We start from the raw sequence: 13,034 nt of genomic DNA, 5'->3' as shown, positions 1-13,034 counted from the left end.
CCCAGTTGGCTTGATAGCTCAGTTGGTAGAGCACTGCACCGGCATCGCAGAGGTCATGGGCTCGAATCCCGTTTAAGCCTGAATTTTTCTCAGGCCTCCTTTTTGCAACTGCTTAAGTTGCGTAGTAACTGCGAGGATCTTTCTTCTTTTTGATCTTTCATCCACAGTTCAAATATATGTTTCATATACTTACATTTTATTTTTTAGGCCTTCTTTTGCAACTGCTTAAGTTGCGTAGTAACTGCGAGGATCTTTCTTCTATTTGATCTTTCATCCGCAGTTCAAAATATATGTCTCATATATTTACATTTATTTATTTATCCTTCACGGATATATTACGAACTCACAATATTACCAGCTCCCAGTTGGCTTGTTAGCTCAGTTGGTAGAGCACTGCACTGGCATCGCAGAAGTCATGGGCTCGAATCCCGTTTAAGCCTGAATTTTTCTCACGCCTTCTTTTTGCAGCTGCTTAAGTTGCGTAGTAACTGCGAGGATCTTTCTTCTATTTTATCTTTCATCCGCAGTTCGAATATACGTCTCATATATTTACATTTATTTATTTATCCTTCACGGATATATTACGAACTCACAATATGACCAGCTCCCAGTTGGCTTGTTAGCTCAGTTGGTAGAGCACTGCACTGGCATCGCAGAGGTCATGGGCTCGTATACCGTTTAAGCCTGAATTTTTCTCACGCCTTCTTTTTGCAACTGCTTCAGTTGCGTAGTAACTGCGAGGATCTTTCTTCTTTTTGATCTTTCATCTTCCGTTCAAATATATGTTTTATATATTTACATTTTATTTTTTAGGCCTTCTTTTGCAACTGCTTAAGTTGCGTAGTAACTGCGAGGATCTTTCTTCTTTTTGATCTTTCATCCGCAGTTCAAAATATATGTTTCATATATAACATTTAATAAGGTATCTCTTAGAGTGGAGAGGAAGTTTTAATGCAGGTTTAATGAATAAAATAATTAAAAGAAATTACAATTTGTGACTCAGCGCGGTCTGCCATAGGCATCCCACCTAATTATTTCAATGAAGAAAGTCATTTGCGACGCTTCTTCGACACGAGATTCAAGATTTTTCACGGAAAATAATCCTGGGTACGGTTCAGTGTGTGCATTTCCCCCATGACAGCCTGCATGATCACGGCATCAAGAATCTTTACGCTCTGTGTCAGTCGTGTCTTTTGAAAGTGTTAGTAAGTATCGCGCGACCAATTCTTTCCAGAAACTGGCAACGTACCAAGCCGGGAAATACTCCAAAGTTATTAACCCACACAAATTCCACTGGCGACTGCTGTAATCCCATGGACAAGCATTAAAATATCTCAAAAGCATGCCACAGCTGAACTCCCACAAATACGCCAATAACACGTACAGGACGCCTCGTACAGGCATGGGAAGATACGTCATGTCTTTCCACCTCCAATAAAGTTGCTCGGCAATAATGGTGTAGAAGCCATACATAAAGAAAGACCACAGGGATGAGTGCCCTCGGAACCTCCAGTCCGTGAAGTTTGATTCCACAAAGTTAAATAACGAAGTGAAAAGTATTTCGTCAAAAAAGCCGTGAATTCCGTAAAAGAATATTCTCAGCCACACATTCACGGCCATCCTGAAAGCCGATCGGTCGGGCGGACGCCTTCGATCTCCTTTGGAGCTTTCTCCTCCGCAGATGTTCGATGGGGTGTTATGTATATCCGCTGAACGAAGTGAATGCAGGTGCAAAAGCTGAGAGGGTTGGCTGATCGATGAACGCCGTCACCTTCCACGGAATTTTACGCCTGCACTCACTTTGCTCAGCGGAGCCTCTGCGGAGGAGAGAGCCCTTGAAGTACTCTCGGTTTAACTTCGGGTTTCTTCGGCTTTGTTCGCGTTTCTGAGTTTATGGTTTCCATAACACAAACTGCAAGGCTGATACTACGTGAAAGAGTTGACTTTGCGAGACAACAACCCGACAGAAACCGACAAAAACAGGGCTGCAACCGTGGACAGCTGTTTCGTTCTTATTGGAACTCGTCAGCACGGTGTAGCAGTTCTATATGAAACCAGCGACAGAGCCAGCTCAAATAAAATGCAACAAAACCCATGTCCTATCAAGTTTCGTACTTTGAACCTGCCCGCTCCCCGAATCACGCGTTGCCACATCACGTGCCTCAGGGCCAAAGCAGACAAAGCATCGAATTCCTGTCTTGCAAAGTCAACTGAATGTAGATGGACAAAACCATCTTAACATTGAAACGCATGGACAAAACCATTTTATTTGAGCTGGCTCTGTCGCTGGTTTCATATAGAACTGCTACACCGTGCTGACGAGTTCCAATAAGAACGAAACAGCTGTCCACGGTTGCAGCCCTGTTTTTGTCGGTTTCTGGCGGGTTGTTGTCTCGCAAAGTCAACTCTTTCACGTAGTATCAGCCTTGCAGTTTGTGTTACAGTTTATTTTTGGCTGATTAGGTCTCTTGTAGATCCTACGTCATTTGACAGCATTATCGTTCGCGGTCCTTTGCAGTTTTCACGTCTACTTTCCATAACACGTAAAAATACAACAATAAAGAGTACAAATATAGAAATGTTAATGTCAGCAAAAAACAAGAACGAATTGTTCAAAACAGGCCGCCCGTGAAGTGAACCTTTGTCCTCCTCATGGTGCGCTTCTAGTAGGGCCAGCTTTCCAACAGGAGAGACACACGTTCCTGACTTCGTGAGGACTTCTGCTGATCTGATAAGGCCATCTGCACTGGCGATTGGTGCCATGACTCGCCCCAAGCACCACTGCCCTCTGGGTAAGTTGTCATCGACGACAAGAACGAGATCTGCTCGGCGAAGGTTCCGTTGTATGTTAGGCCACTTACTGCGCTCAATGAGGTACATATTCTCGTCTCCAACGACGCCAAAATTGATCCGCCAGGAATTGACCGTGTCTCCATCTCCAACGTAACGACATGTACCGCTGGACAAACTCGCCCGGTGAAGCGTTCACCGACATCGGAAGGCGACATAGTGCTACCACCATACACAAGCGGACGGGAATTGAGAAGAGATTCAACTTCAGCGACTACGGTGAGAAACGTTTCATCTACCGTAAGCACGTTCCCTGGCATCACTTTCATGGCTCGCTTGGTGGACTTGATCAGAGACTCCCACGCTCCTTCAAACCATGGCGCGGCAGGTGGGTTGAAACTCCATTGGACTCCGCGGGCACTGAGTTCATCCTGGATCTGCTCTTGGTCAAACTCGGCTAGGGCCTGACGTAGCTCACGTTCAACACCCACGAAATTCATGCCATTATCACTCAGGATACGTACTGGGTTTCCTCGGCGGGCTTTGAAACGTCGGAGTGCCATGGTGCACGAGTCCATGTTAAGGCTGTGAGTGACTTCAAGATGAACGGCACGCATGTGCAGGCATGTAAAAAGACAAACACATCGCTTCCATACTCTGTTGCGACCAACGCGAACTCGGAATGGACCGGCATAGTCAAATCCCACTTGCTGAAATGGTGTGCTTACTCCACCGAGTCGTATTTCGCGCAAATTACTCATCTTCTGGGTCAGCGGTCGCACGCGACGCCGATGACAGAGCGGACATTTAACGATACAATTCTTCACCTCTGCACTTCCACGTAAGATCCAAAACTTCTCTCGTAAATGATTAAACACATGTTCTACTCCCGCATGGATGGGCTTTCGATGATAGCGGATTACAATCATGCGTGTAACATCGTGTCCATGATCTAGGATGATCGGGTGCTTGGCTTCCCAGGGTAGTTCCGCCTGGTCAATTCTTCCACCAACACGTAGGATTCCGTCCACCAACTGTGGATCAAGACTTACGACCCGACTGGTGCGGGGAACAGGGCGTCCTTTGGACAACGATTGTACTTCAGCTGGGAAGCGGCTTTTCTGCGCCCACTTGATCCAGTACAACTCGGCTTCTTTCAGTTCTTCAACAGTTAAGGCTCCTGACTATGGGGGTATATCTATGACAAAATTCAATAACACAAAACTGAAAAGGGTCAAGTCAAATGTGAAATATACCGAGTCAAAGTTGGCAAAAGAAAGACCACGGTAAGAGGAAGAAATACTAAAAAAGCCGCTATCATATAAGTATCACGCAGAAAAAGGCATCGCGCTAAAAGGCAACACGCAAAGAGCCAACACGTAAACGGGCATAACGCAAAGAGGCAAAACGCAAAAAGGCATCACGCAAAAAAGTATCACGCGAAGAGACATAACGCAAAAAGACAACTGTTTGCGTGTTGCTTTTTAGCGTGATGCCTTTTTCTGCGTGATACCTATATGATAGTGGCTTTTTTAGTATTTCTTCCTCTTACCGTGGTCTTTCTTTTGCCAACTTTGACTCGGTCTATTTCACATATGACTTAACCCTTTTCAGTTTTAGGTTACTGAATTTTGTCATAGATATACCCTCATAACTCTGGCGTTGGCGTTGGCGACAAAGGGACTGAAGTTTCTGGGCTCTCCATAAATCCACCAGAGTGCTGTGGTAGAGTCTGACAAATACTTGACATCGCGCATGCTCAAATCCAGCTGCTCACAAACGGTCTTTGCAACGCGCACAGCTAGCTGACAACCCATCAACTCTCCTTGAGGGATAGAAATCGTCTTTAGAGGCATGAGACGAGTCTTAGCCATAAGCAGATGACACACAGTCTCTCCATCAGTGGATGTGGCGTGCATGTAGGCGGCTGTGGCACACGCGACTTCCGAGGCATCACAGAAGAGAACTAACTGCTTTTCCCATATCCTCCCTGGCTGATGACAGATGTAACGCGGGACAGTGAAGGACTTCAGGGCTGTTATCTCCTCCTCCCACTTTGCCCATTCAGCAGTCATATCCGCTGGCAGCTGGTCGTCCTAACCTAAACCACGAGACCAAGTGCGTTGCAGCATGACTTTCGCGCGGATGACGAACGGACTTGTCCATCCCAAGGGGTCGTACAATCCGGCCAATTTCTTGAGAATACCACGCTTCGTATTTTGTGCTGGTGGACGATCAGTGTGAGGTAATGCAAGCCCCAGGCTGTCTGACTTCGGATCCCACCTGATACCTAGAGCTCTGCCAGACGGTAGCTCTCCCGACTCAAGGCACTTACCAGGAACGGTTCGTTCTGCTTCCGGTACTCTAGCTAAAACGTCTGGTGAAGAAGAGATCCACTTGCGCATAGGAAACCCTCCGTTGGCCATGAGAGCTGTGACGTCCTAGCGTAAGGTCACTGCTTCTGTTTCACTCCTACAAGATGTGTACAAGTCGTCGACAAAAATGTCACGCCTAACCACGGCGGCTGCCGCAGGCCATTCTTCCTGGTTGTCTTCTGTGGTTCGTCTCACAGCAAAGTTTGCTTCCCAAGGTGACTACTTGTCTCCGAACACTAGACAGTTCATCTCGTAGACGTCAGGGGGTGGTTTCGTGTCCATGTCACGCCATAGATATCGGTGATACTTGCAGTCCTCTTGTCTCAAGCGCACGTGACAGAACATGTCAGAAACGTCTCCTGAGAGTGCGACATACTTCTCACGGAATCTCAGCAGGATACCTGGTAGGTCATTATAGAGGCTATGTCCTGGCTCAAGGCAGCCATTGAGGCAGATTCCGTCATGCTTCGAGGCGGAGTCGAACACAACTCGTGGTAACGGCTTGTGAGGCGAGATCACCGGGTGATGGGGCAGAAACCAGCGTTCTCCGTCCGTCAGACGTTCCTGCTCTGACAGTCTGCGCGCGAACCCCTTTCCTACGTATGCGTCGATTGCTTTCCTGTAGCCTTCAGCTAACTTCAGCTCTCGCTGTAGACGACGCTCAACAGACTCTAACCGTTTCAGGGCAGTATCATAGTTGTCGGGCAACGGCGGTCTATCGGCCTTCCACAGGAGTCCCAATTCGTACCCAGACTCCACTCGGCGGCATGTCTTGTTTAGCACGTCCATCGCTCTCTGCTCACTGCGTGTGTATGGCGGAGCTGTCTCCACTCGTACACCAAATACGGCTATGTCCCAGAACTTGCGCAATTGATAGTTGACATCATCCTCAGGTTCTATCACTTGCACGCGCAGGATACGCTTTCCCGGGCCACTGGCGGTTGTTGAGACTGGACCGGCGATCACCCAACCTAGTGGCGTTAACTCGGCATATGAATCTGTGTGCTCCCCACGTCTGACTTTTATCGGTGCCATTAAGGCTGGAGCATCTAGGCCTGGTAACACATCCACTGTCCCGTCACCAAACGACTCAACTGGGACATCACGCAAATGCACTTAGTGTTGCTTCACTTCCAGCCAGTTTATAGCCTCCACAGGCGCCCATATGTTCTTCATGGTCCAGGCATTCACATTTGCCTTTGTCACAGATGGTGCAAAGGGCAGGCGCACTCGCTGCGACTTGACGGTTGTAGTTACTCCTCCAACGGCATCCACAGTAAGGTTCTGCTTGGGACCTTGAACTCCCAGCTGTGCGGCAAACCCTGTTCTTATCAGTGTTGTTTCACTGCCTCTATCAAGGAGTACTAAGCCCATAATAATCTTCCTCGAGTCACTTACGAAAGGAACGGTCACAGTTTTCAATGCGACTTTACTGGTACCTGTCAAGTTTCTCTGTGCTTTACCGCAACAGACTCCTTCATTCTCTGTCGACAACTCTACGATCTGCGGTTCTTGCGGTTTCAGCCCCTCCCTAGGCGCAGCGGCATGCAGCAAATAGATGTCCCTTTCCACATGAATCAACACCACATCTTGAGGACTGGCGACACTGGCGACGCTGGTGACCACGTTTAAGGCAGCCGAAACAGACCTTTCTGGCTTTGACAATGTCCCCGCGTTTGTCTACGGTGGCCGCAAGGAACGTCGAGCATTTGACCTCAGAATGATCTCTTTCACACAGCGCACAATTTACTGGCAACGAAGCGGAACTAGTGGTAGTGATCATAGTTTGATATCTTTGCGGCTTTGACTTTGTCTGCACTGGGCCTCTATTAAAACTGCTCTTTACGGGACTGGCTAGCTGTTCGTTGTACCGTTTACGCTTTCGCATTGTTTTGGCACGCGCCTGGGCCCATTCGGCTAAACCACTGACATCCTCAGACACCTGTTCGCGATCAATTTGTCGCACCCATTCATCCTTCTCCCTTGCCGGCAACTTGCGAACTAACTGCGTGCAGAGAGGGATGCTAAGTAACTCGTGCCTATAATAGGGGCGGTCTAAGGCGAACACAGCTGCTTGTAATGCGTCGGCAAATCATTCAAATCATTCACGATCCTTTTCCTTAATGTCTGGCCAATTGGTTATGCGACGCAGGTGTGCATCCACGACTTCACGGGGGTCCCCATACCTCTCAGTTAACAATTTCACGGCTTTCTCATAGTCACCTGGCTCCCCAGTCAAACAGGCAATTACACTTCGGACTTTATCGCTGAGGGAGTTGTTCAGGTGAGCTAGCTTGATCGGACCCGATAGAGCTCTGTTTTTGATGAACAAGCGAGCCGAAAATGCCCCATAAATATGGCCACTTATCAGGGTTCCTCTCGAAGGTCGGGACTTTAACACCTTTGAGTCCACTTCCCTTATTAAACTGGAACTCCCCCGACAGGACTGGAGAACTTTCGGCCTTATTTACATTTCTGGAATGTGCGTCAGGAGTCTGGGTCTCAGTTTTCCTTGTTTCAGCGGGGTAATCTGACACTTCGCCCAGAACTTCACTAACATTATATTCTAAATCTTCCAGCCACATACCATCAGTCTCAATGGACTCCGGGGCAATGTCTTCTAGTCTTCCTGTCGGATCCTAGACCTTATCCCTCGCTTCTTCGATACTTTTAGCAAATTGACATACCTTTGAAACGCTGCCCTTCTCAGCGATCAACTGCTTGATACGATTTGCACTTTTTGTCACAGTTGGCTCGACTACAGACCTCTTTGATCGGCATTTCTCAACTTCGCTCACCTCTGGCGTCTTTTAGACTGTTGAATCTGACTCCGTTATTCGCTGTAATGTGGCTAAAATCCGGCGGCAACTCGGGTTACCATCCGTCTGAAATTCGGCTGATATCTAGCTGCAACTCGGCTAATGTCCGGCGTCAATTTGGCTAAAATGCGGCGGCAACTGGCTAAAATCCGGCTCGAAGGACCAAACTGTTTTTGACGATTTCTTGGCTTTTAATGGCAATCGCTTCCGGCAAGACTGGAAGCACAAAACGCTGTTTTTCCAGCAACAAGAAAACACTGTCTTTTAGGCGAAAAGCAGAAAAACTCAAACTCAAAAACTGTCTACGCCACTCTCCACGCCATCTTGTACGCGGAACGCGCGACTTAAATTTATTAATGTCCAGTCCTCGCGCGACGCAAGGCTAAGTGCGCGCGCGGCTAACACGTAAAAATACAACACTAGAGAGTAGAAATATAGAAATGTCAATGTCAGCAAAAAACGAATTGTCCAAAACAGAGCTAATGTTAAATTGAGAGGGTGCTTACTGTTAAGCGGTATTCCCCAGCTCAATAAAGGTTTGGAAAATAAAATAAACCAAACCTCTATGGATGAATGAAAAATGATATTAAGTCATTACAAATTTGAAGCAACCATAGTGTCATAAAAATCAAATTAAAGTGAAAAATTTGGTTAGACTGATGTGGTTTGAAATCAAAACGTTTATGAAACATATTTTCGTTCTTTTAAAAAATTTGAAAAGTGGAGTTTGGAAGTGGAAAATAAGCAACAAAAATAATATTAGAATACACAAATGAATATAAATGTTGGCTGATTATTTCAGTCAGGAATTGGTAGTAAGTTTGTAACTGCAATAAATTAAAGTCAACTTCCCTTGACAAAGGACAGGAATGGAAAAACCTTGCATAGTCCTCTTCACAGGCTGTTTGCTACCTAAAAATTGCAGTAACCATGGCAATGCCAATTATTGGTTTTAAACTTAAGGGTATCAGTTTAGAATGTGAAATAGAAAAAGGAAAGAAAAATGTGGTCAGAAAATCTCCAGTTGGAAAAACTAGGGAAAGAGTAGATGTAAAATGATTGGATCGTAAAACACAATAAATTGATTACCAAAAGATTGAAACACAGGACAATGATCGTAGCAAATCCCCCATGACACAACAAGACTATTAAGACTGAAATAAAACCCAAATGTAGTTTACTAGCCCAAATGATTATGCTGTAAAGTAAGGCAAAGAAAAGGATGAAATAAAACTTATGTAGCTTGTAGAAAAGTTGATTGCTTGAGTCTAAAAAAATGAACTGTATTACGGGAGAATAAAAACATTTCTTAGTGTTTTCTTGGGCAGTGGCGTAGCATCAGCAAAAGTTGCAAGAAAAGGTTTTATGGGAAATTTGAAAATGACGCCAACAAGTTGTAGTAGCCAATCAGGTGCCGATGCAAAGTGCGAAAAGGTTCATGGTATAGCTAGGGAAAGTGGAAATTTCTAATGTTCGCCAAGATTCCAGTCAGGGCCGTAGCCAGTATGAGGCAAACCGAAGCACTTGCCTCAGTCATTGTTGACAAATTCACAAACAGTTAAATGAGTAAAACAAAAAATGTTAACGCAACATAATATTATGTTGAATGATAACGCGAATCAGGCAGTGCCCTGAATTACAGATGAGAAAAATTAAGCAAAAATTCATGCTAACCAGGCAGCGGCTTCCCAAAGAAAACTGCCTTGTTTTCATGTGTTTTTCCGCCATTTCTTGAGTCTTCTGTCTTCTCTGATCTGAGTGAGAAAAATCTATCAAAATGCAGCGTTCTATCAACAGCTTGTTTCAAAGAAAGCGGAAAGTAGTTGCTCTCATAATATGCTTTCAGTTCTTCTCAATCATCGAACCAAAATTTAACTTTGTTTTGGCATTTGGCAATCTGACAACCCAGTAGGCCTTATCACGGTTTTCGACGCCATTTTGACGAGTAGGCAAACACGTCTGAAATAACAGTGTTTGTATGGAAATCCGATGTCAAATTATTTTCATAAAACATCGCTTCTGAAAAATTCATGAATTGGAAACTTTTAGCACTAGTAAAAGGATTTTAAGAAAAAAATTTGGAGGGATGTAGCTGTGCCAGAAAGCGTCCAGTCGTGTTTTGAACTTTCCATACATTTGTCTGTAATTGTTTTCCCGCGAACTATTTTTAGTAGCAGTGCACGGCTGGTTCGCTATACAGACAAATGTATGGAAAATTCAAAACACGACCGGACGCTTTCTAGCACAGCTACATCCCTCCAATTTTTTTCTTAAAATCCTTTTACTAGTGCTGAAAGTTTCCAATTCATTAATTTTCAGAAGCGATGTTTTATGAAAGTCATTTGACATCGGATTTTCATACAAACACTGTTATTTCAGACGTGTTTGCCTACTCGTCAAAATGGCGTCGAAAACCGTGATAAGGCCTATTGGGTTGACAGATTGCTAAGAGGGAACTTAACTACTATACAGGGGAAAGCATTTGTTAAGAAGAATACCTCGTGCTTTATACGGACGCTTTACTCTATGTTTTCACCATTAATTTGGAGACAGAAACCATTTCTACATTGATTATTATTCAATAGTAAACATGAGTTAGATCTCCTTATCTGTTGCCCAGTACTCAGCAGCGTCATGACGTTATCGCAGGGTAATTTCTGGTATGATTTCCAGTAACACAACAATAAAATATCACGCAGCCTCTCTGAATAAAACCATTCAATTATTTCAATTGCGAAGGGAGGATAGTTTTTAAAAATCTGCGAAGCATACAACGGGGAATAAATGGGGCTACATTAAGCATCCCGCGAAAATGCCATTAGGGGCATCTTGTTTTGAAGATTATAGTTGGGTAAAAATATTATAGGTTGGCTTTCTATTAGTATCAATCTATTAAAAAACTACTTTAAAGTCACGTGTTGCTGCAGTAGCAGTTGGCCCCATCAACATCTCCACCCATATTATTTTTATCAAGTAGCAACAAGCCTATCACCAGATAAGTAATTTGTAGAGATCAATGTGATGCCTAGTCTGCTACGCAACCGTTCTTACTGTCGTCACTAAGAATGGTTGCATAGGAGCAGGACTCATGGGCTTCTGGTAAGAAACTATGTGATGCCACAGTATGACAGTGGCAAAAATTAATTTTTTTTTCTTTTTATGTTTCTATGGAAACTCTTGACAAACGTTCAATTAACAAGAAGCCTGGAGGCTATCCTACTAGCAGAGGAAGTTCGAAGCGACTCACTTGTAAGCGCTCATGCGGAATTTATATTAGGTCATGTTATGTTTGATTTACAATGGTAGCTTTGGCGCTTTTCTGTCCTCAAAGCATGATTTCTTCCCCGTGAACTCTCAAATTTCCACAATTTAACTGCCGAGTACTTCTTAGAAGTTATTCTTTCAATTTACCTTTTCAAACAGGTTTGTTTCCTTTCTAAAAAGGCAAATTAAAATTAATGCATGAGCAACATGGCTGCCATTTTGACCAAAGTTTGATGTTTTACGCATAGTTCAAAAGCCTTCATTTCAAGACCCCACTAAGACCTATAAAGATACAAGGAGATAATGGATCCTGATTGGGCTGTTTGCTGAAGACAATTAGAACAACATCTCTTAGAGTGGAGAGGAGGGTTTAATCCAGGTTTAATGGATAAGGCGAAAATTTCAGGGCTCTAGCTAGCTAGGGCTCCACATCATACGCTTTAGGGCTCTGGGCTCCACTCTGGTCTACAATCTTGATATGTAAAAATTCTATTTTTAGCGCTTAATCGAATTCGCAAATAAAAAAGTCAGCTATTCCGCTCAACTTTTTAAACCCAAGCAGCCAGTTATATTACCTCCTATTATTTAAAAGTGGATTAAATATTAAACTTGTTTAAATGGGGTTGACAGACCTGCACGACTCCTGCTGTGTGCCCATTGTGTTGATAAAAGCCTTTATAGTTTTGCTTTAACAAGCATGTCTTTAAGTGACTTCCCTTTTCTATAAGACATCAAGGGACATTCCTTGTATATCTCTCTTAGTAGCGGCTGGTTTTGTATTAAATGCCATTTGTCCATTAGAATATTTTTCAAACGTGGCAGTGATGGTTGAAATTGTGTCACGAAGGGTATGTGCGCTTTCTGTGTGTAAGAGCGTTCTTTCTTTCTGCGAAGTTAACTTCGGAGAGGATTTTTCCATCAGGTTACTAGGATAACCTCTCGATGCCAGGCGTGTTTTAAATTTTTTAATGTTTCCTCAAACACTACTTTAGAAGAGTTTGTCCTCAGAGTGGCCTAAGGGCCTCTCCTTTAACGAAGCCTTTTTTGACGCCTGCTGGGTGTTAGTTTGTAGTTTGTGTACTGAAATGTTTCAGTAGGTTTGTGATGTGTGCTCATGTCGAGAATCGATTCTTTCTCGAATCTCTCTCCCTTATAGAGTGTTGTATCCAAGAATGTTGTTTCTAATTGTGAGACTTCAGCGGCAAACTTTATGGTAGGGTGGTACAAATTTGCTTGCTCAATGAAATGTTCTATTTCTTCTTTGTTTGTATTGTATCCCACAAGCAAAATACGTCGTCAATGAACCTTTTCCACGTTAGTGGTTTGTTAACGCTCTGCCTTAAGATCTCCTTTTCTATAGATGCCATAAAGATGTTGACAAAAGCTACTGCCATTTTAGTGCCCATGGCAGTTCCGTGTGTTTGGAGATAGTCTTTCCCGTTAAATTGGAAGGAGTTCTCCCTCAGTATAAGGCTGAGCATTTCTCTCAGGAAATTGGTAGCTATAGGAGGGTTATTGGCATGAAAGTTCTCGTATGCGTTGCATACTATAGTGATTCCTTCCTCCCGTGGGATATTCGTGTAAAGGCTAGTGACATCCATTGAGACTAGAAAAGCGTTTCTAGGCACCCCAGTGCTTTCAATAATCCTTATGAAATGTGTTGTATCTTTAAGGTACGAGTCCTGTATTTGTGCTATTGGCTGAAGTAGTTTGTCTACGAATGATGATAGGCGTTCTGTTGGGCCATCACACCCAGATATGATAGGTCTTCCGACTAATGCCGGTT

At 44.1% G+C, this 13,034-nt stretch overlaps 2 protein-coding genes across 2 annotated transcripts; both read right to left on the bottom strand.

The window, feature by feature from the left end:
- Nucleotides 1-2,663: 2,663 nt before the first annotated feature.
- Nucleotides 2,664-4,865, bottom strand: LOC146476203 (uncharacterized). The gene is made up of 2 exons (XM_085114686.1): nt 4,437-4,865; nt 2,664-3,974 (listed from the first exon to the last, which is right to left on the bottom strand). Exons 1-2 carry the CDS (start codon nt 4,863-4,865, stop codon nt 2,664-2,666), a joined length of 1,740 nt encoding a protein of 579 aa, XP_084970812.1.
- Nucleotides 4,866-4,886: 21 nt separating this feature from the next.
- Nucleotides 4,887-5,216, bottom strand: LOC146476202 (uncharacterized). The gene has a single exon (XM_085114685.1). The coding sequence runs from the start codon at nt 5,214-5,216 to the stop codon at nt 4,887-4,889; it is 330 nt and encodes a 109-aa protein (XP_084970811.1).
- Between the last annotated feature and the right edge of the window lie 7,818 nt (nt 5,217-13,034).

Source organism: Pavona decussata, unplaced genomic scaffold (assembly GCF_977016875.1).
Source record: "Pavona decussata unplaced genomic scaffold, jaPavDecu1.1 SCAFFOLD_78, whole genome shotgun sequence".
In the NCBI taxonomy this organism is placed as follows: domain Eukaryota; kingdom Metazoa; phylum Cnidaria; class Anthozoa; order Scleractinia; family Agariciidae; genus Pavona; species Pavona decussata.
This window is presented reverse-complemented; position numbering and strand designations above follow the sequence as displayed.

Excerpts from the sequence above, each read along its gene's own strand:
- LOC146476203 (XM_085114686.1), bottom strand. The coding sequence starts at position 4,865 with ATGACTGCTGAATGGGCAAAGTGGGAGGAGGAGATAACAGCCCTGAAG. Across the intron at positions 3,975-4,436 it reads CCAACGCCAGAGTTATGAGG|TCAGGAGCCTTAACTGTTGA; the intron begins GTATATCTATGA and ends ATACCCCCATAG.
- LOC146476202 (XM_085114685.1), bottom strand. The coding sequence starts at position 5,216 with ATGGCCAACGGAGGGTTTCCTATGCGCAAGTGGATCTCTTCTTCACCA.